The following is a 23,360-nucleotide window of genomic DNA, read 5'->3' on the forward strand; positions in this document are numbered from 1 at the left end:
TCATAAAGGGACCGTTGGGCCTTGGTGGAGGTATGCACTGCCATTTGGGTTAAAAACTAGTCCACTCGCCGTATCTTTTAGACAAATTCACCTCAATTCGCCTCAAATGAAAGAAAGGTCATGAGGTAATAGAAAGGTGCTCGTTAAACGCCTACTGATGGAGGGGACTATTGAGCCACGGCAGAAAAATGCGCTCTACTGCCATTCTAGTATTTTATGTTTTTCACAAAAAAAGTGAATTTCTCCAGAGTTAGGCATAAGGAGTTTTTACTTCAACAAAAAACTCTGTAATCATGATTTAAATCCGTAAACATCTGATTGAACAATAAATAATCAGACCAGTCAATCAGTGCCACCTTTCAGTAGCTGCATGACAGTGTTTGATGCTCGCAAGCAACTGAGCAGCTCTGACACCAACTGGGAGCAAATGAGACAAAGTTTTCCCAACATCTGTAGAGATTTGAGCACAAAACCTCATGTCTCCAACCTCCTGCATTGGGAAGAAGAGGCTCATTAGCGTGTGTGTGTGCAGTGGGAGCTGAGGCAGCATTCCAGGCAGAGGTGGATCATCCAGAATCAGAGAGAGGTCTCTTGACAGTGCAACCAGAGTAGGGCAGAGTGGATCAATAGGAGAGCCACCCAGATTGATACTCCATCCTGTCCTGAGCAGCTCCAACCTCCTCCTGCTCTAATGTTACCCCAGCGTACTTCTTCTGCCTGTAATGAGCCCTTAGCAGATCCTATAAATAAGCACTTCCAAGCCGTTCCAAAGACAACTGCTTTCTCACCACAGCAACAGCAGTGTGGAGATGTAAAAAGAGGGGACATCTTGTATGAGCCAACAACAAAGAGGAATGCTCCTGATGCAATGAGGACAATGTGATGACGTGAATCATCGGAGAGAGGGGGGTCAACAATAATGATGGCATACAGGGGAGGAAGAGGAGCAGGGGGCAGCAAACCTGCACTCAGTAATCACTATCTTTCCTCCACACTGTCCCCTTGGCCTGGTCGTACACTGTGGATAGTTATAGGCTTTCATCCCCGCAGGGATCCTTCAACCTGACTTCACCAAACTGCTTCAAAGTGCAGAGGGGCTGGAGCTAACCCACATAAAGCTGTGTGTGTACCAACAGTGCAGCGCAGAGTGGCACAGCGCTGCTGCATCCTTCATTAAATCAGATGTTTGTTGGAAGATGACCTGATTTAGGCTCCATAGGTTTGAGTTAGGCCTAATTGGTGCGTCTTGACTAGTGGGCTGGGCAAACAGAGGGAATGTCAGATGTATTAATATGTAATGCTGTCCTACATATTCATACATTGCGGCTTTACATCGTAGAGAGGGGCTTTTTTTTTCAGGTTTGGGTCTTAAAATCTCAGTCACGACATTGAGAGTTCATCAACGATACGACAGTTTGCAGATGATACGGTCAAGGAAGGCAGTAGATGGAGATTTCCTGGAGAACATGCATGTCATACAGAGAAATTAGAGCACATACTTCTTTACATTCTGACCTGCTCGTCTTTAATAAGTAAAAACACTGAAGAAATGGCAGCGTTTCCCAACAGGAACTGGAATCTTTGGCCCTCTCAACACTGCTGGTTCATCAAATTTAATCAAGGCATTGCACACTGATGCACCAACACACATATGCACGAGCACACACACTCAAATACACACACGCACACACACACACAATGCACTTCGCTCCTCGCGGGACAGGCTTTTAGTGCTCTGTCTCATGCAGTATTTAATTGACCCCACACAGGAAGCCCAGCAGTCCCAAATGCATTCCTCCCCCCCCCCCACCACCAGCAGAGAAAAGCCTGAATGCCTGCGAGTACATACCCACAGCTTCCCCCCCACCACCACCACCACCGCTCCTCCGTGAACACGACGCCACTAAATGCCCCTTTTCTGCTTTAGTGCAACTCAAATGACTCCCCCCCCAGAAACGCCAGGCGCTGACGATGAGGAGTTCGGTTTGCACATGGGATCGGTTCAAAAATGACAATTCTCCCTCACTCTTGACAGCCGCACACACCCACACGACCTCTCAAACTTTTCAGGAGCAGAGCTGACAGATTCCCTGAAGTGCATCCGCCCCGTGTGTCGTCCCGTCGTTCGACAGCATGCACCGATCGACCGCGAGGTTTCCCCACCGGCTTATCGATGCGATTTGCAGGGAGGGGATCAGATGCAGAGATAGAGATAGCGGCGTACTCACTCGGTTGGAGGTGGGAGAGCACGCTCCCCGTCTCGCTCGCTCGCCCTCTCTCTCTCTCTGCTAGTCAGTCATGGTGTGCCCTCTCTCCCGGGTAACACTGAAGTGTACTGTAGCGTGCTTGTAAGCAGTCTATCCCTCTCTCTTTCTCCGCACCCCCCACCCCACCCTCCCCGATCTCATTCTCCACCACTCTCTGTGCACAAGCCTTTGCTACGTCAGTCGGGCTCTCTCTCTCTCTCTCTCTCTCTCTCTCTCTCTCTCTCTCTCTCTCTCTCTCTCACTCTCTCCCTCTCTCTCCGCTCCGCACTTCATCCTTCCCACCCTCTCTCCTCCTCTCCTCCTCTCCTCCTCCTCCATCCCTACCTCGCCCGTCCGGTGGGACTGTGTATCGCCAGTGCATGTTAAGTTCACTCAGGACTCTTTGTTATCGTCGGAGCCAAAACAAGATGACCATGTGATATTGTTCTAAAGGACACTACATCTTGCGGCACCAATCCTCGCACATCATATTCCCATTAAGCCACTTCTTGCAGTTCTCCTACACAGTAAATGGCCAGATGTTTGTGGACACCTGAACACGCCCATATATGACTGTCCAACATCACATTACAAAACCATGGGCATCAATACGCTGCTGTAAAAGCCTCTGCTCTTCTCTCTAGAGGCCCTGCAAGTTCTTCCATTGCATACTTCAGCATTATAATCCCCTTTAATTGAATAATAGACCTTGCCCACACCATGAGAACTGTCCCCAAACCATAGCAAGTACAATGGAAAGAGTTCACATGCCACCATGTCACTCACAAACACAAAACCTCAAAGGGACAAATCTGCCATTTTTACCCTCCTATCAAACTGTTTTATTTCTTTTTCTTTCATCCACTGAGGATTTCAACATGTCAGGCGGCAAAAGTTTAGAGAGAGGAGAAAGTCTTCTGGTGGCGAGGGGATGTGCGGAGCCATGTTCGTTGTCTCTGCTCGACATGTGGAGATGTCCCCGGTGCAGCCCTCTGTTCACAGAGTGTGTTCTGTGGATGTCATGGCTGGCTGAGCTCTGACAGCTGCTCAGCTGTGGATGTGGGATATGTATTGTTTTTTCTTCTTCAAACCGTACAAACCAACCCAACATCTCATGAGAAGAATCATGTAACCGCTCCACGAGTTAATCTATAAGGTAAGATAAGATACAGTATGAAATGCACAGCATGCATCTAAAGGCGTACACGTCTGAAAGCATAAAACTGTGCCCGTGGATGATGCGAAAAATCTCCAGCAAAGTTGAGATCCATAATTCATAGGATAGGTTGCAGGAAACAGTGAGGCAGAGAAGAAAAAAAAGGAGGAGGAGGAGGAGGAGGAGGAGGAGGAGAGAGAAGGAGAACGCATCCATTCCAATTCTGCATGAGCTGAAGATGTGAATAAAACATGAATGAATGAAGGTTTGAAAGTTAAACTCCACGGCGCTTTGCACTGAGCAGAAGAAAAGCAGAAAAAGGGAGGGAGAGCGGCTATTGGAGCTGCACCCAAGCATTGAGTGCAAATGTCTGTCAGTCTGTCCCATATGAAGCTCCTCCGTGGGCTGCTGCTGCTGCTGCTGGTGCATTATGGATGAGGGGCTATTTTAAGGCTCTGGTGATGCTGATTTTTTTGATTTCTGAGCAGAGGGGAGACGACACCTCGCCGCTGCCAAATCCTTCTGTGAGGTTGGTGTGGGAGCTGATGGGTTCAGACGTGCAGGTACAGCATGTGTTTCACACACACACACACACACGCGCGCTTGATCCCTGCTTGATGTATACACACAACCAAAGAAGGGGGTAAACAGACGGGGGGGATGCCAGTGATGTGAGTGAGGGTGTCACCAGTAGTGATAAGGCAAACAGATAATCTCTGCTTCACTGAGCAGTTCGTTTAACCACTTGAGACACGTTCAAAGAGCCAGTTTTAGGATTTCCAAGAAAATATGAGCCATAACTCTGCAGTCACAAAAAGAAAAATCATGTTTCTGCTTGATAATACGATGCATTATTAAATAAAGCAGCAACGACTGTTTAATAATAGAGGAGAGTAATATTTTAACTGTTAATGAAAAACATAATTACCCATGGAGAATATTCTGCAAGCTTCAAATGGGTCTTTGTTCCCTTTAACACTTTTCTCATCACTGGGGGAAATTGTAAAGGCAATAAAAAGCAACCATGAACAACACAGACTATTTTTTTCGTGAAAATGAAACGACAGTATTTGAGTGTGTTAAAATAAAAAAAATGTATATTTTAAATTCACCAAATTCCACCAAGCTATCTGATGGATTGACATGAGAGTTTTATTCTTTTCTTATTTCTTATTAAGGACGTTGTGTTTTCACATCTCTCCTTTTATTAATTTATAAGCAAGTTTACGCAAAAACTCTTCTACAGATTACAATGAAACTTGGTGGAAGGATGTGGTCTGGGTCAGGAAATAACCCAGTACATTTTGATATGGATCAGGATCAGTGGGCAGATACAGAAATACTGTATTTTCCTTGATTTCTCAGAGAATAATCTTTATGAGAAAAAAATCTGACTATGATGTATATATATATGTGCCTTTCCATTTTTAGAATTCTGCTCTGGAACGGTGCTATATCACTAAATACAGGAACAAAATAAATCTGTTTTCACAGCCCCTATGGCAAGTCTCAAGAGATGTTTAATTTGAAGAACAAAAACCAGCCTCACTAAGATTCTGGGGTGACATTGAGCTCTCCAGTCCACAACACTGATTACACCCCCCTGCAGTTTGCCTACAAGACACACACTGAAGCAAATAATGCAATAATCTAGCTTCTGTGAGGGACCTGTTCCCAGCTGGATAAGGCTGGCAGCCATGGTCAGAGTCATGGGTTTTGACTTTCAAAGCACCTTCAACACTCTCTTAAACACGCTCTGGGTGAGAAACAATCTCCTGGAGATGCAGGTGGACGCCCTGATGGTGTCCTGGATGAGGATTTACTCCACCAGTACAACCCAGTTTGTCAACAGTGGCCCAGAGAGCTCAACAAACTACAATTAAAGAAAACATGTGCAAATAGACAACAAGACATAGACAATTTGACAATACATGTGACAAATAGAAAATTCACCGCAAATACTTACAACACAACCAAATACTAACAACACAACTAAATACTTATATTACATCTATTGCACTGCTGTCTGTCTTGGGAGAGGGATCCCTCACATGTGACTCTCTCTGAGGCTTTACAAATAAAATTTGATTGATTGATTGATTGATTGAAGACAATCAAATACTCACAACACAATCAAAAACTCACATTACAAACAAATACTCATAACAAAACCAAATACTACCAAAATACCCATAACACAACCAAATATTCCAATTGAATAATTCCAATGCTCCAGTGTACTTGGTATTGTGTTGTGAGTATTTGGTTTAGTAGTGTGAGTGTATAGTGTTGTGAATATTTGATATAGTATTGTGAGTATTTGGTTGTTTAGTGAGTGTATAGTGTTGTGAATATTTAGTTGTTTTATGAGTGTATAGTGTTGTGAGTATTTGGTTGTTTTGTGAGTGTATAGTGTTGTGAGTATTTGGTATAGTGTTGTGAGTATTTAGTTGATTTGTGTGTGTATAGTGTTGTGAGTATTTGGTTGTTTTGTGAGTGTATAGTGTTATGAGTATTTAGTTGTTTTGTGAGTGTATAGTGTTGTGAGTATTTAGTTGTTTTGTGAGTCGAGTGTTGTGAGTATTTGGTTATTTTGTGAGTGTATTGTGTTGTGAGTATTTAGTTGTTTTGTGTGTGTATAGTGTTGTGAGTATTTGGTTGTTTTGTGAGTGTATAGTGTTGTGAGTATTTAGTTGTTTTGTGAGTCGAGTGTTGTGAGTATTTGGTTGTTTTGTGAGTGTTGTGAGTATTTAGTTGTTTTGTGATTGTAGTTTTGTGAGTATTTGGTTGTTTTGTGAGTGTATAGTGTTGTGATTGTAGCGTTGTGAGTATTTGGTTGTTTTGAGCATGCCTTGTCAGATTGATGAAGATGTTTCCTCAATATGCACCTGTTTTGTTTATTAGCACGTGTTTTCTTGAGTTGAAGCTCTCAGAGCAACCATGAACTTTTTTTCAATACAAACAATACAAACGATTTTTGTCTTTCTTTCTATCTCTTTATCTGTCAGTCTACCTTTAATATTTGAAACCTCTAGGAGTGGAGCAGAGAGAAGAGGTGAAATGGTTTCATCATGTCATGGTGATTTTAGAAACACTTGTCAGGATGATCGGGCTTGAGGAAAACATCAATCTTAAAACGGCCTATAAAGTGGCAAGGATGAAAAGTTTTCGTGACTTTGTGCTAGATCATTGCGGTGTCATTTCATCACACTTTAGCCAGTGGATTACATTATCATTATATTTGTAATGGGATGACAAATTTGAGTCATTGAGGTGAATATTACTACATGATGAACATGGACATTGCAGGTATTACATCATCAGTTGCTCCACATTACGTTGTTACAGACGGAACTAACACTAGACGCTACATGCAGAGAATCAAAATGAGAGTATAACTTCTATATTATAACACCATAAACTTCATAAACACATCAGATTAGTGAAGTTGAGATCAGTTGTGTTGTTTGTATAGTCATAAAGCTTAGTGGAATATGACTGTTCTTCTATAATATGAGTGCTTTTCTTTATCACACCCTGGCTGCATGTATGATCTATGTTAAAATGATTATTACAGCCCTGGATTAATAACTGCAGTTTATCCTGGAGCAAAATGTTTTCATGTATCTCTATAGGTGAAGCATAACAGAGTCCCACTTGTGGAAAATGCTTTTCATCTGTTGCTTGAACTGACCACTTCTATCATTTTCTTCAAAATGTTTTGACCATTGTAAAATCCACCGCAGCCTGAGCAGAGCTAATCGCTGCTGACAGACTGACAGCACCAATACATGCTCCCCACTCACTGTCAGATTCCCAGTGATGAGGTCAGTGCTGTCTAATGTCATCATCTGTATCCCAACACAGCACAACACCACGCAGGACCATGCTGCAACCTTCACCGCCTCTTTATTCCACCGCTAAGGATGGTGCACGACGCATGCATGCAGCTCTGCACACAACAGCAGGCACAGTCTCATCCAGTCCCCAGTTACCCACCAGAGAGATCCAAAACAAAGCAGAGGAGGAAAACTGAAAGACGAACCCACCTCGTTGAGCAGAAAGACGCTTGAATTGGTCAGGGACATCCGCAGATAAACGGGGATATCTGTCGCCTCAGCACCAACTTAAAGGTGGGAGGGGGGGAGAAGGGAAAAAAAGCCCCCAGTCTCCTCACAGTGGAGACATCACATCAGGTGTAGACAGCGCCTCGTCCAAACATTTTCGCAAACAGCAGCCACTCCGCGGCTCCTCAGCGCTGCGTTTGGAGGAGACGCTGCCCCGGCTCCGGCTCCGGCTCCGGCTCCGGCATCTGCGCTGTAAAATCTCCAGTTTCTGGATTCATGATCAATGACTGTACACAAAAGCCATGCACATACACAGATGGGTAGATTACAGCTTTCCTGATCAATAATGCAAAGACCTGCACTTTTTACACAGCCCGGTCCCACGGGGTTTATTGTCTTTGTCTGATTTCTATTTTTGAATTTGAGTACAGAGAGATTGTGATAAGTTTGGCATCAGCTCCTCTTGAATTGCTTCACTGACACATGTGCTTTTATTTATTGATTTGACGGTTTGGGTGTATGTCTTTTTCTTTCCACATGTTTGTGATTTAAATTGTTTTCAACCCTTTTTATTAAAAACGTATGTGGCCCCCTGCAGCTCAAGGCTCAGCCTGCTTTGTTGCTCAGCATGGAATGAATCATAACAATAGGATAGGACCCTTCTGATCTTTGAACTCCACTATTACATATGTATCCGTGCGTGTGAATTATCAGGCGGAGACGTCCCACCATCTGTTTTTGCTTTACTTATAAATATAAATGATTATAAATAATAGTACATATAGGTATGATAATATGATTTTAAAGAAAGGTTTGTTTGATGTGGGTGCAGATATTTTCTGCTGCAGCTGTTCGGTGCAGGAGGGATGGGATACAGGTCCTCTCAGTTTTCACTGATCCAGCACTTCACCCCCCCCCCCCCCCCCTCGCATTCTGTAAACGCCTTCCATTTACACAGGAGCCAATCGACCGCTCCACTCAGGTACAGCTCATTCTGCCAAAGTCAAAGGGAACAGGAGAAAGTTACTGTCACCCTATGGAGGTCAGAGGCCTCATAGACCTACAGGCACCTTTTGAGGTCAATATCAATTCACACTGCACTGGTGATGAAGCAGCTTTATTTTAAATCTACAAAATCTGCAATGTTACAGTTCTGTTTGGTGAACAGGAATACAATTTTACAAAAGCCATGTTTCAAGACCTATAGAAATCTCTCCTCAGCATAATAAAATGTGTGTGATATGGTCTCTTCCACCTTATTGAAAAATCCAGAACTGGTGAATAAATTCAAAATATGTAACGACAGTCCACAGATTTCTCCCACTTCAATGTCAATGTCAGTATATGTCCCCCTGCAGTATTCAGGTGTCCTCATCAGACTTGCAAAAGTTTTGAACCTTGACGCATGCTTGTCGGTTTGTTTTGATAATCTCAGATCTAAGATGAGAACTTTCCGTACTCAGCAAATATGAGTGAAAACAGTCAGTAGTGTCAAACTCACACTGCACATTGAGTGTCAAACATCCAAACGAACTGATATAAAGCAAAAACCACATTATAAATACCATAGTTGAACTGCCAATGCTCAACAACCTATATATACATTTCATAAAGGACCTGCTTGAAAACTGCTCCTGAGTAGTGGCTGGTACTTTGTCATGGTGAAAATAACAGAGAGAGTGTGTCGGCCCATAAACTCTTGATTGTATGACCTCACCTCCAGGTACAAACAATATTTCTAGATTCTGTCTTTCCTCTCACCTCTGCAGTGAAATAATTCACAGGCCTTCATACAGAGACACTACAGTGTTATGTCGATGGACAATGGCGCCTCCTGCTGGAAAAGATGATACAAATGGCATGATGACAATGTTCATAAATTTGCATGTAATACTAATCTATCTATCTCGTGCTGTAGCACTTTGGCAGAAAACAACTTTCCCTACGGGACAATAAAGTATATTCGATTTGATTTGATTTGATCTGATTTGATCTGATCTATCTACTGTGAATAAATGGAAATGTTGAGTCTATTTGACGTTGGTTTATGTTTCTCTGGGGTTACTTTGATTTATGTCTCTCTGTTTTATTTATTTTGTGTGGTTTGTCTCTTTGTAGTTGTCTGTCATCTCTTTGTGGTCACTTTGTGTCTCTCTGGGATTGTTTTGCATCTAATGTTTGTGATTTTGTTTTTACTTTCATGTACTTTCATGTATTTCCAACAAAAAATATGAAGTCACTTTTTGAAGAGGCCCTCAGGCCCACAGGCCCCACAAGGCCCCATGAGGCCCCTGGGCCAGAGTCTGATGGGCCTGTTCAGTGATATATCCATGTAGGCAATCACTGACACTGCTATGTGAGGACTCAAGACACTTTCTTCATTAACTTGTAATTGTAATTTGCCTGATGACCTGCCTGTAAGATGTATTCCGCCCCCTTCACCCCACGTCAGCTGGGACTGACTCCAGTCACCTCATGACATTTGAAAAGGAGAAGAGTGGCTGCTTTGTCATGTTGGTAGTAAATGTATGTGTTTAAACTTTATTTACCTACATCTGTTATTACCCTGCCAAGGAAGTTGTGTTTTCACCCCTGTCCATTTGTTTGTTTGGTAGTTAGCAAGATTACGTAAAACTACAGGACAGATTAGCAAAACACTTGGTGGAAGGATTCAGTTTGGGTCAGGGAAGAATCCATTACATTTTGATAAAGATCCGGTTCAGGAGGCAAGGCCAGGATTTTTTAAAACCTTCTCTAACAGGGTGTTCTTTGACATTTTCATTGACTTTTCAGATAATAATTCATGGATCTTGATGAATTGTGCGCAATTTGGAGGGTTCATGATGGGACTGTTGGTGGAGGTATGCACTCTGAGTGTCATTCCATTTGTGTACGGGATCCATTAAGTTGATCTTATTATATTTGTGTTATCATTAGTAGAACTAGGAAGTAGTAGCTCTACAATGTAGACCCACTATAATCATAGCAAAGTAAAAAAACAAATCATAATAGATCTACTTCATATTTATACAGCGTTACAGTCACCAGCACTTCCCGTAACTAACTGTTTAATGTTCCTGGTGGGATCTGTGAGGGTGTGTAGTTGATTTAAAGGGTGAAAAGTCAACAGATTTACTCTGTGTCAACACCAGTGTTGCCTTACTGGTTTACTCAGTCATGTGATTTCTGCTTACTGGCAGCGTATAGACCCATCAAACCTGCTACTGTTTCCCTTTACAGCTTTATTGCTAAAATGCCCAGAACTCAGGAGCATAAACCCTGTTGTGAAACATTACATTAAAATGATGATGATTGCAGAGGTTTTCCACCAGATGGTGATATAACGTTGTCTGGACGTGACAGCTGACAGCAGCTGGAGTTTCTGCCACTTCTAACATGGTATGTGATGTTAAATGTGTTAAAAGTGGGTGAGGCTGATGGGAGAGGGAGGGAGGGAGGGGAGTTATTGAAGGAGATGGACGACGTTGCTGCAAAGGTGTAAATCACACACACACGCACGTACACGCGCACACAGGCACACTCGTATCACCTCTAGGGGGAACTCCTGAGTTCAGAATGGGAATGCAGTGCGCGTGAGTGTGTTCGCGTGTTCGTGTGCGTGTGTGTGTGTGTGTGAAAGAGAGAGAGAGAGAGACGATGGGAATGTACAGTATCTCAGGCTGGGAAAAGAGGAGGCTTGTCCGGCCAATTTCGCAGCTCCTCTCTCTCTCTCTCTCTCTCTCTCTCTCTCTCTCTCTCTCTCTCTCTCTCTCTCCCGCCCTCCCTCCTCTCTCTCTCTCTCGCTCTGTCCCTCTCTCTCTCTCCCTCGCGTCCCTCTGAACCAAATCCGCTTCCAGACGTGCAGCAGACCCGCATCTGAAGCGTGTGACGGCGGCGGCGGCGGCTGCGTGAGGACCCTTGGACTGGAAGAAGAGGAGGAGGAGGAGGAAGAGGAGCAGGAGGAAGAGGAGGAGGGGGTCTTGTAAAAAAAAAAAAAACTGGGGCTCCACTGCAGTGTTACAGTTACTCCTGTAACGAGGATATCCAATGGTGAGTAGTAAACGCTGCCTCTCTCCCCCCCCCCCCCCTCTCTCTCTCTCATTTTAAAGCTTCGGCTGCAGCGCACAGAGTGGATGTGTCGGGCTCAGACGCAGTGAGAGGATCCAGCAGCAGCAGCAGCAGCAGCAGCAGCGGGGGGATAAACAGCAGAAATACCAGCAGCTGACTTGTTGTAGGCTACAGTCCGTGTTTGTGTGCTGTGATGATTGCGGGGCTGTTCCTGCAGGACCGTGCACACTGCGTGGTCCTCCTCCTCCTCCTCCTCGTTGTACAGGCAGTGGCAATTCATTCACACTTTTATTTTATTTATTCTAATGACAAGGACATTTAATCGCGAGGCAGTCACGGATGAGGCAGCGCTGCGTGTTCACCTCTCAGCGTGTCTCCTCGTCCGGTGACCTGTTTGGGGTCCAAACATCATGACGCTCATATGGAGGGAGACAGGCCCATGCAGTGTGTGTGCGTGTGTGTGTGTGTGTGTTGACAATATACATCAGTGCTGTAAACCAGTTGGGATCCACTGATTTAAAGTTGAATGTTTCACTCCGGGTAAGTTACTGGTGTGTGTACTTTCCTCTCCCGACTCCAGTGTCTCTCCCCATGTGCAGTGTGGTTAAAGAGGTTACATGTCTGTTATGTAACAACATCTCAACATCCTGCATGGGCCTACACGTGTTATTGCTTAACATTTTATTATTATGATTATGATTGTCGGCATTATGATCATCATTATTAGCATTAACTATCATGCACCTGCAACGTGGAATTTGTACCTGAGGCTGTTCTGGATTCCTTTGTGATTCTTTTTGCATTTACTCCTTAGGCTTTCACATTTGATCTTTTGCCAATTTTACTCTTTCTTATTTGTCTTTTCTTGGTGTCCTGGGAATGCTTTGTCCATTTCCTGTATGTGATTTCCCTTCTATGTTGTGAATGAGGTCTCTATTTAAATGTATTTCTGAGTTAAAATTAAATATTTATTTCTCAACACTAGCCCTGGATAAGCAGGGATGATAGGAGGAGGCGCTGCAGTTCAGTGTCATGTGCAGAGAAAGTGCAGGCAAGATGTAAATATAAGCACGAGGAGCGCCATCTTCCTCATTTGTGATGCATCATGCAGGATGTGTAACTCCAACATGACCATATGTAGTGGTACAGATTGGATTTGTATGCTGTGGCAGATGTATATGTGTGTACATATTGTATTACATAAGACCTGCGCCCCCCCGACCTGTCATACATGTATCAAAGGTGAGGTCAGGACTAACTTTATTCCTGCAGGAGGCAAGTGAAGCGAGGACACATGTTGGCCTTTGCTCAGTGGGTCATGTGTCACAGTGTCAAGTGAACTGTCATGGTGGTTCTGGTGCTATAGTGTAAAACGGGGTTTAATTAAGTTGTGGCTATTGAGGAAAGGTAGAAAATAGTTTAAACAAGTATTTAAAGCGCAATATATCAACCCATGTGTATTTGAAGGCACTCTTTCAATTAGAAGTGTGTGTGTGTGTGTGTGTGTGGTCAAGGTATTACTCATGTTGTGGAGGACCTCAATCTCTTTACACAGTGACAGTATGGGGACTTGTCTGCCTAATGAGGACAAAAAGCAAGTCCCAATAATGTAAATCATTAAATTTGAATGTGAAGACAAGGTTAGGTTAAGGTTCACGTAAGGGTAAGGGTTAGGTAAGTAGTGACGATGGGTAAGGTTAGAGCAAGTCTCCAGGAAATCAATGTAAGTCAATGTAATGTCCTCTGAACTCATGGAGACAGGACTGTGTGTTTGTGTGTGTGTGCGTGTGTTTGCGTGTGTGGTTGTTGAGCAACTCACATTACAAGCTGCTGTTGATTATAAACACGGCCATGTGTGCAGCTCATGTGCGCTCTCCTCGCCGTTCGTCTGCAGCTCAGTCAGCCTGGCAGAGATTTGCTTATTAGGTTTAGAGGTTAGCAGTGTCCTTGACATGTGCTGCCAGAAGCCAGCTACAGTGAGTCATCAAAGCTAATGGGGGAAGCATGGACAATTTAATCTGGACTGGAGAGCCCTTGATCTGTGATGGTGCCCACTCAGTGGGCCCTTTGTTGTCAAATAGAGCCCACCCATCCCTGCCCACTCAAGATGTTTGGAGCAGATTGCAGCGATGTAGCATAGCACAGCACCAGCAAGAAACATTAATCTCCTGGAAATGTCCAAAAATCCAGCAATCAGTAGAACGGTTGATGAAATTCAACTCGATGGTTTGATTAAAAAAGATTTGACCAGTGGCACCAGTTGTATGAGGTGATAATAGACAGCTAATAGTCATTATGAACAGAATAACGTTGTACTGGTGTATTCCATGTGGGACAGCTCACTAGCTACCATTAGACGACAAGCTAACGACAGACAAGTCATTTTCTAGATTATTATTATTATTATTTCCTGTCCCAGCTGTTGATTGCCAGACTTTCTACCAGAGGATTATAAACAAAGACACTCACAAGCAAACCTGTCAACAAACACTTCATCCATAGATATTCATTAGGCTCTCCAGGCAATGTTAACCTCACAACATCATGTGTGTTGTTGTTGTAAATATTTGATAGCTCACTAGCTACCAATAGACACAGCTAACTGTGGCATTCAACCGCTTCTCAGTATGTGATGAAATGGGAGAGACATTTTAATCCTTAAAATATCAATTCACCTTAGAAATAAAACATACTGGAATCAAGCTTGTAATCTGACGCTAAATGCTCAATTCAGTCCAATGCGAAAGTGCTTGAAACAAACCTTTGTGTTGATGCAAACTGTATGTACATAAAACAGAAACACGTTCCAGTGAGCATAATGTCACGTAACGTTTCTGAGTATTTCTGAGGTCAGGTGAAAATACAAGGACAGTTAACAGTACATTGCTTGCTTGATTACATCCAGTTTACTTAAACCTCTTTTATTTCCAAATTAGCAAGTATACACAGGTTTCTTTGAATGTGGGTAAACCATCTTAAAAAAAGGTGATGACTCCCATTGCCAGTTGAGGAGTTTGCCTGTCTTGTTTTTTCTTTTGGCCCAGTGCGTCATATTCATCACAACTGAGGCGCTCTCACCTCGCTGTCTTGCCAAATTTGGCATCACCTTTATGACTGCTGATCGGAGGCAGAGAAGAAAAGCAGTCACAAAGATGAAATGTCACACGGATGAAAACAAGTTAATCAGATTCTCAATGTTTATATATAACTTATAAACCTGGATCTCAGTAGTACAACATGATATTCTTTTCATAAAGGTATTTGAGCTTCCCGTCCAGAGTGTGATGTCAGAGGAAAATGGCCGCCATGTGAATATTCTGTATATAGTCTATTGTAGAGACAATAGATCAATAGATAAGACAAATGTTTGTTTTCCTTGATGTGTATATCCATAAGTTCTTGATCCCGAGGCAATGTTAGCCAAACAACATCATGTGTATTGTGTGTGTGTGTGTGTTTTCACAGGAGAACAGGTGGTCTTTAGAGGCGCTCGGCGGTGTGTAGGGCTGACACGCTGACTGTTTGTACAAACCAAGGGTGGCTCAAACGCAGACACACCTCTGATGCCTCTGGCCAGTTTGAGCTCTATGGTGTGTGCTCGCTGGGATAAAAGTGGCCTGGCCAAAGAGCAAAGTGTTGCTACACTCAGTAAAGCCCACACAGGTGAGAGGATCCTTGAAAATCTCTCTAAAGCTGACATTTTGCTTGCAGGATATTCAGACTAACTGTCCTAAAATTTGTTTGTCCTGTTTGTGCTTGTGTGTTTTGCTCAGGATGTCGTGGGCCAGGGGCCTCTTTGTAGGCAGAGTGGACGATCGAAAGACAGCATGGGGAGAGCGCAACGGAAAAAAGAGGACGGACAGCTCGTCCCTGTGCAACCCGCGCTACATGAGCTGCCTGAGGGACCCTGAGGACCTCGAGCCCTCTCATGCGGCCCCTCAGCATTACCACTGTGCGGCGGGCACCAGCGGGGGCAACTTTGGCTTGCGCTGTGGCTGGCAGGAGGACCACTATGGGAAAAGGATGGGTGGCGGTGGGGATCTGGGTCTAAAGGCGGTGGACCTTGGCTTCGAAGATGGCGAGCTGAAGGGAAGGAAAGAGGAGGAATCAGGGGAATTAGCCGAGGGCAGCTGCAACACGATGAGCGCCTTAGACTGCTGGATGCGGTTTGTGTGGGTTTTCCAATCCAAGAAGTTTCAGTCCACCAAGCTGGAGCGCCTGTACCAGCGCTACTTCTTCAGGCTCAACCAGAGCTCCCTGACCATGCTGATGGGGGTTCTGGTGGTGGTGTGCGGGGTCATGCTCGCCTTCCACTGCAGCCACAAGACTCCAGATGATGCCTACGTCTCAGTACTCTGTGTGGCCATGGCGCTCTTCTTGGCCATGATGGTGGTGTGCAACCGCAATGGCTTCCATCAGGACTACATGTGGATTGTGAGCTATCTGGTGATCGGGGTGCTGATTGTGGTGCAGGTTTTTGGGGTGCTGAAGATGGATCCCCGCAGTGCCTCAGAGGGCATCTGGTGGACGGTCTTCTTCATCTACATTATATACACACTGCTGCCGGTCAGAATGAGAGCTGCTGTGCTCAGCGGAGCAGTGCTGTCCACCATACATGTAGTCACCGCCTGGCTGCTCAACCAAGAGGACAAGTACATTTACAAACAGGTGAGTGAAAGCATGATTCAGAACTGTCAGGTCTGTAAAAATGAACAAATGGAGATATTCTGGATATTCCTCCATCAATGTACAGCTATGTTTACACAAGCGACTCCTGTGCAATAATCAATTGATAGAAAATGTATATGCAACTACACTGTAAAGAATTGACTGTAGAATTAACAGTAAATACCTGGCAAAAAAGTTGCCAATAAAGTACTGTAAAATTACTGTAAAAAGAATTACAGTATATTACAGGATACGTTTTACAGTTTTTTGTTGTATATAAATTACAGCAATTTCTTGTTTGTTTTTTTTACAGAAAACCACAATTACCTGTAATCTAGTTTACAACATTACCTTGTATTCTATTCAGATTACAGAAGTTACCTGGCAAATAAAGTTGCCAATAAATAGCTGTTAATACTTCACAATACAATATGATGTTGTACAATTGTTCTTAAACGTAAATTATACATCTTTGGACACCGGCCACCCAGTGGAATTCACATTGACCAGAGTTTCAACATAGTCAAACATTATTAAAACTGACAACATACTCGGCTTAAAGGCCCAATCTGAAACCAGGACCTGAGGTAGAAATGTATTAAGAAGAAGGTCACATAATTTTTGGTATAATTTAACTTTTAGCTAACTAGCTAAAAAAGATGACCTTTTTTCAGTGTGTTTGGAAATCTTAATATATCAGCAAAAGATGTAAATACTAATAAAATGTTAAGAGAAGAACAATGTCCAGTCACATAGTGAGGAGGAGAACAGTCCTCATTCTTTATGTTTGACTTACACTCAAAGCCATTCAAAGTCCATTAATCTCTTGAGGAGAGAAGAGACGTGAGGACTGACAGAGTTGTTCTTGTTTTCATGCACCTTCCCACTTCTTTGGCAGACCAGCTTTGCCGTCTTGGTGCCTTTGGTTGGATTGATTCCAACGAAACATCTGAAATCACAAAATCACACGAAAAGAAACTTCATGAAAAATCGGCGCGGCAGCTCCTTTTAAAAGAGGGAGCCGAATCCATCAGGTTGTTCAAGACAAGATAATCATTTGCCCATTTAATATGAAAAGCAAAACTTCACAAGATTGCATGAGCTGACCAGCAGTGATATAGTTGCATCAACATAACCTCAGGCAGCAGGTCCTCTGGTTGGAGATTTCCTGATTTCCTGAAGTTATACCTGCTAGAACAAAACAAAAAAACGGTATTGCAGTGTATCAGCCGATTTGGCTCACAGATGATCAGTGATCTGCGGGAAAAAACAGCAGGTCATTCCTACTACAAAAAATGAAAACCAAAACCTTCAGTAAAATAATTTGTTGTGCATTCATTAGCCTACATAAATTAGCAAATTAACATGCATAGTGGATCACAATATACAGCTTTTAATTTTATGAAATGAGCTTTTCTGTTTTAAGTGCTTTATAAACATTAATCTAAGACATACCTTCGGTTTGCCAAGCGCTGAGAAGCCACGACACTGGATAGGTGTGATGTTGGCAGGGAGATCCTCCTCTTTGATGAACTGCAGGTCAGATCTGGATTCCACTCCAATGCTTGGGACTGTAGTTTGTCCTCTGGTAGGCTGGGTAATACCACCAACACAGCTTGTCTGATGTCCTCCCCCAGTACTGACATGTCAGTATATATCTGGGAGGGAGTGGTGAAATATAATCACTGATGTGCCATTCAGCTTGTACACATTAATGGACAATAATCAAGGAGAGCTTCTTGCTTAACACACATGTAGTTTGAGCCCTGGACTACCTCTGTTAGACTGTGAATACCCAAATCAGCAAGTTCCACAGCCAACTGCCCCCCCCACAATAAAGTAGACAAGATGAATGCCAAATGTCTCTATGTTCAAAACACGATTTAGCTACTATAATGGGAAACTGCAGTTTCAATTTAGGCCCAATCCCATTTCACCCAGCTAGCGCGCTAGCATGCTAGCTTTAGCGCGCTAGCGTTAGCATGCTAGTTTTAGCGCGATGTTACTGAGCTTAACTGCTCCTCTCATAACAAAGCATCCTGGTAGGGTTGCATACTAGCTTTTCAATTTCAAATGCCATTGATTCACTTTAAGTCATTCACTTTAGTAAGTTGTCACTTTAGTAACTGCAAACAATAGCATTGGTTTAATTAAGATCTCAACAATGTTATTACAATGACATCCCAACAAAGTTGAAGCCCATATTAATTTTGTAGGGAATTAACATTCAACTTACGTATTACGTAGTGGCTGGACACGGCTGTTGCTCCTCTGCTTCTCTGCTCTCATGTCAAGGTCGTCTTTCAAACCGCCTCGTGCAACGCCATCCATATCAACAGTATTTAACTGTAACATGCACCATCTACAGTCAGAATACAACTTGCCTGTAATTTTACAATGTGTTACTGTGGAAAAATGCTGTTAGCTACTGTAATTATATTTGTCCCATGATGCATTGCGATATACAGGTAAACATCGTAAAACGACAGAACAAGAAGTTACTGTAAAATTTTACTGTAGAAACTACAGCAATTTGTTACAGTGTATTTAAGTCATTCTTGAATCAGAGTTTATTTATTTGTTTTATATATTTCAAAATGGAATCTCTCTGGTTTTGGGCTGTCGTGACAAAACAAGCCGTGGTGAAGGTGTCATTTTGGACTGTGTGAAATTGTGATGTGATATTTTCCACATTTCTGACATTTTATACCCAGTGAGAAAACAGTTAGAGATAAAAAAAAAAAGGAAAAAAACGTGAACAGCCGACTGTTTTTGTACATTTAACACCCGATTAATCTGCTTCATCACACTGATGCAGAAAATCCAATATTGCCACGAAGCATTCCTGTTCACCGATTTGCAACACTTCCCCCGACAACCAGGGGTATTAAAGGGATGGTTAGCTAAATGCTTTGAAAAACCTCTGTCAGTGGACAAATAATGAAACCGAAGGCACCTTTTATTCACAGCTTATCACTTTCTAGAGGGTAGGTTCATATTTTGTTGAAGTTTATCTTAATACAATATTCACATAGTGGTATGTACACTATTCCTCACTATGAAAGGTTTTTCAGTGTTGGGATGGAAATGCAGTCTGAGTTGGGAAAAATCAAGAGGATACTAATGACGTTTTTTTGGTACAAATTCCCGATAAAGAAAGTAATTTTTGTCGGGATGTTTTAATACCAATAAAAGCATCAGAAATGCCTCCGTATTATTGGGTAAATCGGTAAAAATTGTTTAAAGATTGATTTGTGAAATTCAGACTGGTCAAGCCTTGTATGTTTTCTTTACAATTAATTTCTGAACTAAACTAGGACTATGGACATGCTGCCCCATCACAGTAAAGTCACATTTAGATGAGATTTCTCACAGCGAGCATGAACAGGACGAAGAGTGACCAGTGACTCTTTTACTAAAACATGGGCATTTGAGTATTGTTTTGAGATGGATTAAATGTGAGTCTGTTCAATAACAGTTTTACTCACATGCATTACTAGTGCGTGATTACAATTTTTTTGTCATGTCCTTCTGAATGCTTGTTGGAAATGAATGTCCAACCAGCCGTGAAAGTTCAAGTGGAGATGTATTTATGAGAAAACAATTCAGATATCCCAGACTCGTGCTTGTCAGGGCCCACTATTTTCACCATACAATTGAGCACAGTGTTGTTACTGTATTCACCAGTGGAAACGCCCTACTTTCTGTCCCCATCGATATAGGACAAACATTGTGCAGACTCCTCAACCACTTTTCCATGTCAAAGGTGCTGTACTAAAAGTAGATGGTGCCGTAGATCTCGGCAGCTTTTCAAATGAGATTTTTAATGAGCCTATGTTTTGTGCTGTAGGGCAGCTATTGGCAACTCTGTTGGGGTTTGTGGAAGGTCATCTGGGTTGAATGAGCCCATTTAGCTGCATTGTGGAGGAATATCATGATAATGTAGCATGGTGCCATTCATGCCTCAGCTCTCTAAAACAAGGGGGCTATTGTTGTAAAATGAAACAGGGTGGGGTGGGATACTCGGATTGTGCAATGGATTTGACGGAAAACAGGACGATTACTTCTTCATATTGGAAGCTATATGGGAAAAAAAATATAAACAGAATTAGACGTAATGGCTTCAGCTCCCAACTCACTGGAAATATTTATTCATTATGCTTGTCTGTTTTCTCTCTCATGTTTGTATGTGTGTGTAAGTTACTCAGTGATTCTCTTATGTGCAGTTTATGATACTGTACTATTTAGATGTACATATGGACACAAATACATTATATAAGAACCGGCTTAACCTCTAAAACAGTCAAATAAATTTAAAAACAGCTAGAATGTCCTTATGCTAACTGAAAGAAGGACAATTAAATCACATAACGTCCTTGGTGAAGGCAATTAATCTAAATACTTTAAGGATTAACTGATTATTGCATTTGTTGGTAATGTGCTCATCTGAGAGCTAGAGAAAATAGTGATATGTGATAAGCTGGAAGCAGCGACATGTTAAACACCATCTTTCACAGAGGACATGTTGACGCGCCACAGTCACAATGAATTCAATTTAGCTGCTTCAGTTTCAGGGTCCTGGTGTCGTGCGTGCTGACTCACATTCACACTGACTTACTGGGCCTCTTGAATAGAACAAAGCCATGTTAATGTTTTTAGTAACACCGGACTATGTAAAAGGGCAATGATAAGAATGAATTGCACCTGATTAATTCTATTGTATGTATGTGTCCTGCAATTTCACTGCCATTTAATTGGGGCCATAGGTCACCCTGCCTTGAAGAGCTGTGGCGAGAAATCATTTCTAAGAATTTTATTCCTACATGTTTTAATGGGGGATTTTAGTGTCATGTTTTCTCAGAGACTTTGCTTTATCCTTAACAACTTGATACGTGGTCGAACAATGAATACACACATGCAACTCACACATATGACTTGAACTGGTCTGTGTAGAAACATGTTGTTGGTTTCGCTGTTAAGCAACCAGATGAATGTGGAGCCGCTCTGATTAAGGCAATATTGACATAACTCTACTGGTCCGGTGAGCTTGTGTGTAAAGTGCCCATGCCCCAGACGAGACAGGGCGACTTCAGGCACACTGGACTGTTGGCTGCATGTGGTTGGTTGCATTGGTCTTGTGATGAGGGACTGCTGCCCTGCCTGAGGGTCTAGACCCTTCAACTGTGTGTTCCAGCACTCTGAACAATCAATGGGGGGTGACATGGGGTAGTGGCTGTCTCTCTTGGGCTTTTGATAGAGATTGCATTACATTACATATCATTTAGCTGACGCTATTATCCAAAGCGACTTACAATAAGTGCATTCAACCATGAGGGTACAAACCCCGAACAGCACGAATCATGTAAGAGATGAAGGACAGGGACATCAGCTTGTTGTTTGATGCTGGTTTGAACCAAATCACAACCAACATCGTCTATTAAATAATTTAAGAAATCTCTTTCTGTCTATATGTGGCTCACATATCTCAAGAACCGTTCATTTTATCGGCTTCCCACTTGGCATGTGCCGGCCCAAGGAAGTTTGCGATTTTGGACATGTAATACATTTGATATTGAAATGAATACGCGACCGGCGCTCTGAAGCAGAGACGGCTGGGACTCATCACCGCAAGTGACGTTGTCGATCACAACAACAGGCGCGTTCACGACAACAGCAACAACAATTTAATCTCCAAGTCAGGGTTCAGCGATCTTCCTTGAGCTTCGCTGAACTATGAATAAACAGTTGAGCAGCTCTTTGTGCAGCAGCGGTGGAGCAGCATCAGGGTTTGGCCAACTGAGTCCTGCAGCTGGTCTTTACTTGCCCAATTACTGCAGGTCACTTCTACAGTTTCAGAAAGAAAGCCTGCAACCCATCACCACAGGCCCCATTCCAAAAAGGCAGGTTAAAAACGGGGGCACTGCAGAAGTGTTTTTAAATGAAAAACTACAGATTGTTTTTTTCACCATCAAGAAAGGCACCGCACAGTGTGTCATTCAGTCAGCTCCCAGTCTCAACAGGTGTCTCTCAGTCTGGCTTTGAGCTACTCACACATGTTTGAATGCAAGAGGGTCTTCATCCAGTCTGTCACAGCCCCTGGTTACAGTGGTGACAAGGGCACGGCCGCGGACGGAGAGTGTGAAACGATGCTGGACTGAAGCGCCCAGCTGGAAAAGAGCTGCCAGTCTCGTCTCTCTTTTTATCCTCTTTCCACTTTTCACCCCTTTTTTTCCTCCTCTGAGTCGCAAATCCATTCTCACAAAATCCCTCACAGATCGAGTGGCCTTTATTACAGACTGAGATTGAGCTCACAATACTCACTGGGATTGTTTCTTCAGATCTCCGTCTTTCTCCGCTCTGCTCTGAAGGGGCGTCCTCAGACAACTGCAGAGAGATGAAGGTGTAACTGTTCTCGGGGAGTTACACTGCCGCTGTTCACTCCCAGTGCCTCCACTATCCTGCAGACACGGGGTTCAGAAGGATCTCAGTCAATCTCACAGGTGGCATCCGCTGCCAAGATTTAAAAGAGAGAGATAATACAGAAGCTGTAGGGCTGGCATCGTATCAAGTAGACATAGCAAGGTATTAATGACAAGCTTTGCCCATCTGAGTCCAAACCCTGGTTCAGCATGTGCTTTTCTGTGACTGCACGAGTTTCCTGCTGTTATTCCAGCTTCCTCCGAAAATATGCTCAGACATGAACTCCGAAAAATGACAGGACAATTGGATCCGGACTTTCTCCTGACTTTGCCGTTCACATATTTAAGGTTTAGTGTGTAGAATTTAGTGACATCTAGTGGTAAAGCTAGACGCTCTATCAGCAACAGGAAAATGGGTTCAAAGATTCAAAAGCTCTTGAATCTTGTTGTCTTTCCAAGTTGACATCTTCTTCTGCAGCTTTTACGTATTTATGTATGGCACCTCTTTTTCATCCTAAGATATTTGAATTATTTTAGTTTCTTACAGTGTTGTGTCTGTCAAGTGTAAGAAACGTCATCAAAAAGCACGGTTGCCGGCGGTGAATTCTCCTGACAATCTCCAGCTGTGTTCTCCCCTGCAATCGTACATTCTCTATACGATTTACCAGGCGGCTGCCCCAAAAAAAAGTTATGGAATGTCAGGAGCAACTGACTTGGACATTTGCATTCCACGTTA

At 43.0% G+C, this 23,360-nt stretch overlaps 2 protein-coding genes across 3 annotated transcripts in view; one reads left to right on the plus strand and one right to left on the minus strand.

Annotated features, from left to right (window-relative positions):
- cacnb3b (calcium channel, voltage-dependent, beta 3b) overlaps positions 1-7,666 on the minus strand; it is a 23,395-nt gene extending 15,729 nt beyond the window's left edge. The window contains exon 1 of the mRNA XM_034590844.1: positions 7,452-7,666. Within this exon, the coding sequence (XP_034446735.1) occupies positions 7,452-7,490 (39 nt within the window). The 5' untranslated portion in view covers positions 7,491-7,666. The remainder of the gene's footprint in view (positions 1-7,451) is intronic.
- Positions 7,667-11,113: 3,447 nt separating this feature from the next.
- Positions 11,114-23,360, plus strand: part of LOC117764768 (adenylate cyclase type 6-like) — a 36,780-nt gene continuing 24,533 nt past the window's right edge. The window contains exons 1-3 of one of the 2 annotated variants that reach the window (XM_034590836.1): positions 11,114-11,519; positions 15,003-15,200; positions 15,311-16,205. In XM_034590836.1, the coding sequence (XP_034446727.1) occupies positions 15,312-16,205 (894 nt within the window). In that variant the 5' untranslated portion in view covers positions 11,114-11,519; positions 15,003-15,200; position 15,311. Of the gene's footprint in view, positions 11,520-11,590; positions 11,701-15,002; positions 15,201-15,310; positions 16,206-23,360 lie in introns of those variants that run through there. The other variant, XM_034590837.1, reaches the window with a different exon arrangement.

The sequence above is a fragment of the Hippoglossus hippoglossus genome, chromosome 7, assembly GCF_009819705.1.
Source record: "Hippoglossus hippoglossus isolate fHipHip1 chromosome 7, fHipHip1.pri, whole genome shotgun sequence".
NCBI lineage: Eukaryota > Metazoa > Chordata > Actinopteri > Pleuronectiformes > Pleuronectidae > Hippoglossus > Hippoglossus hippoglossus.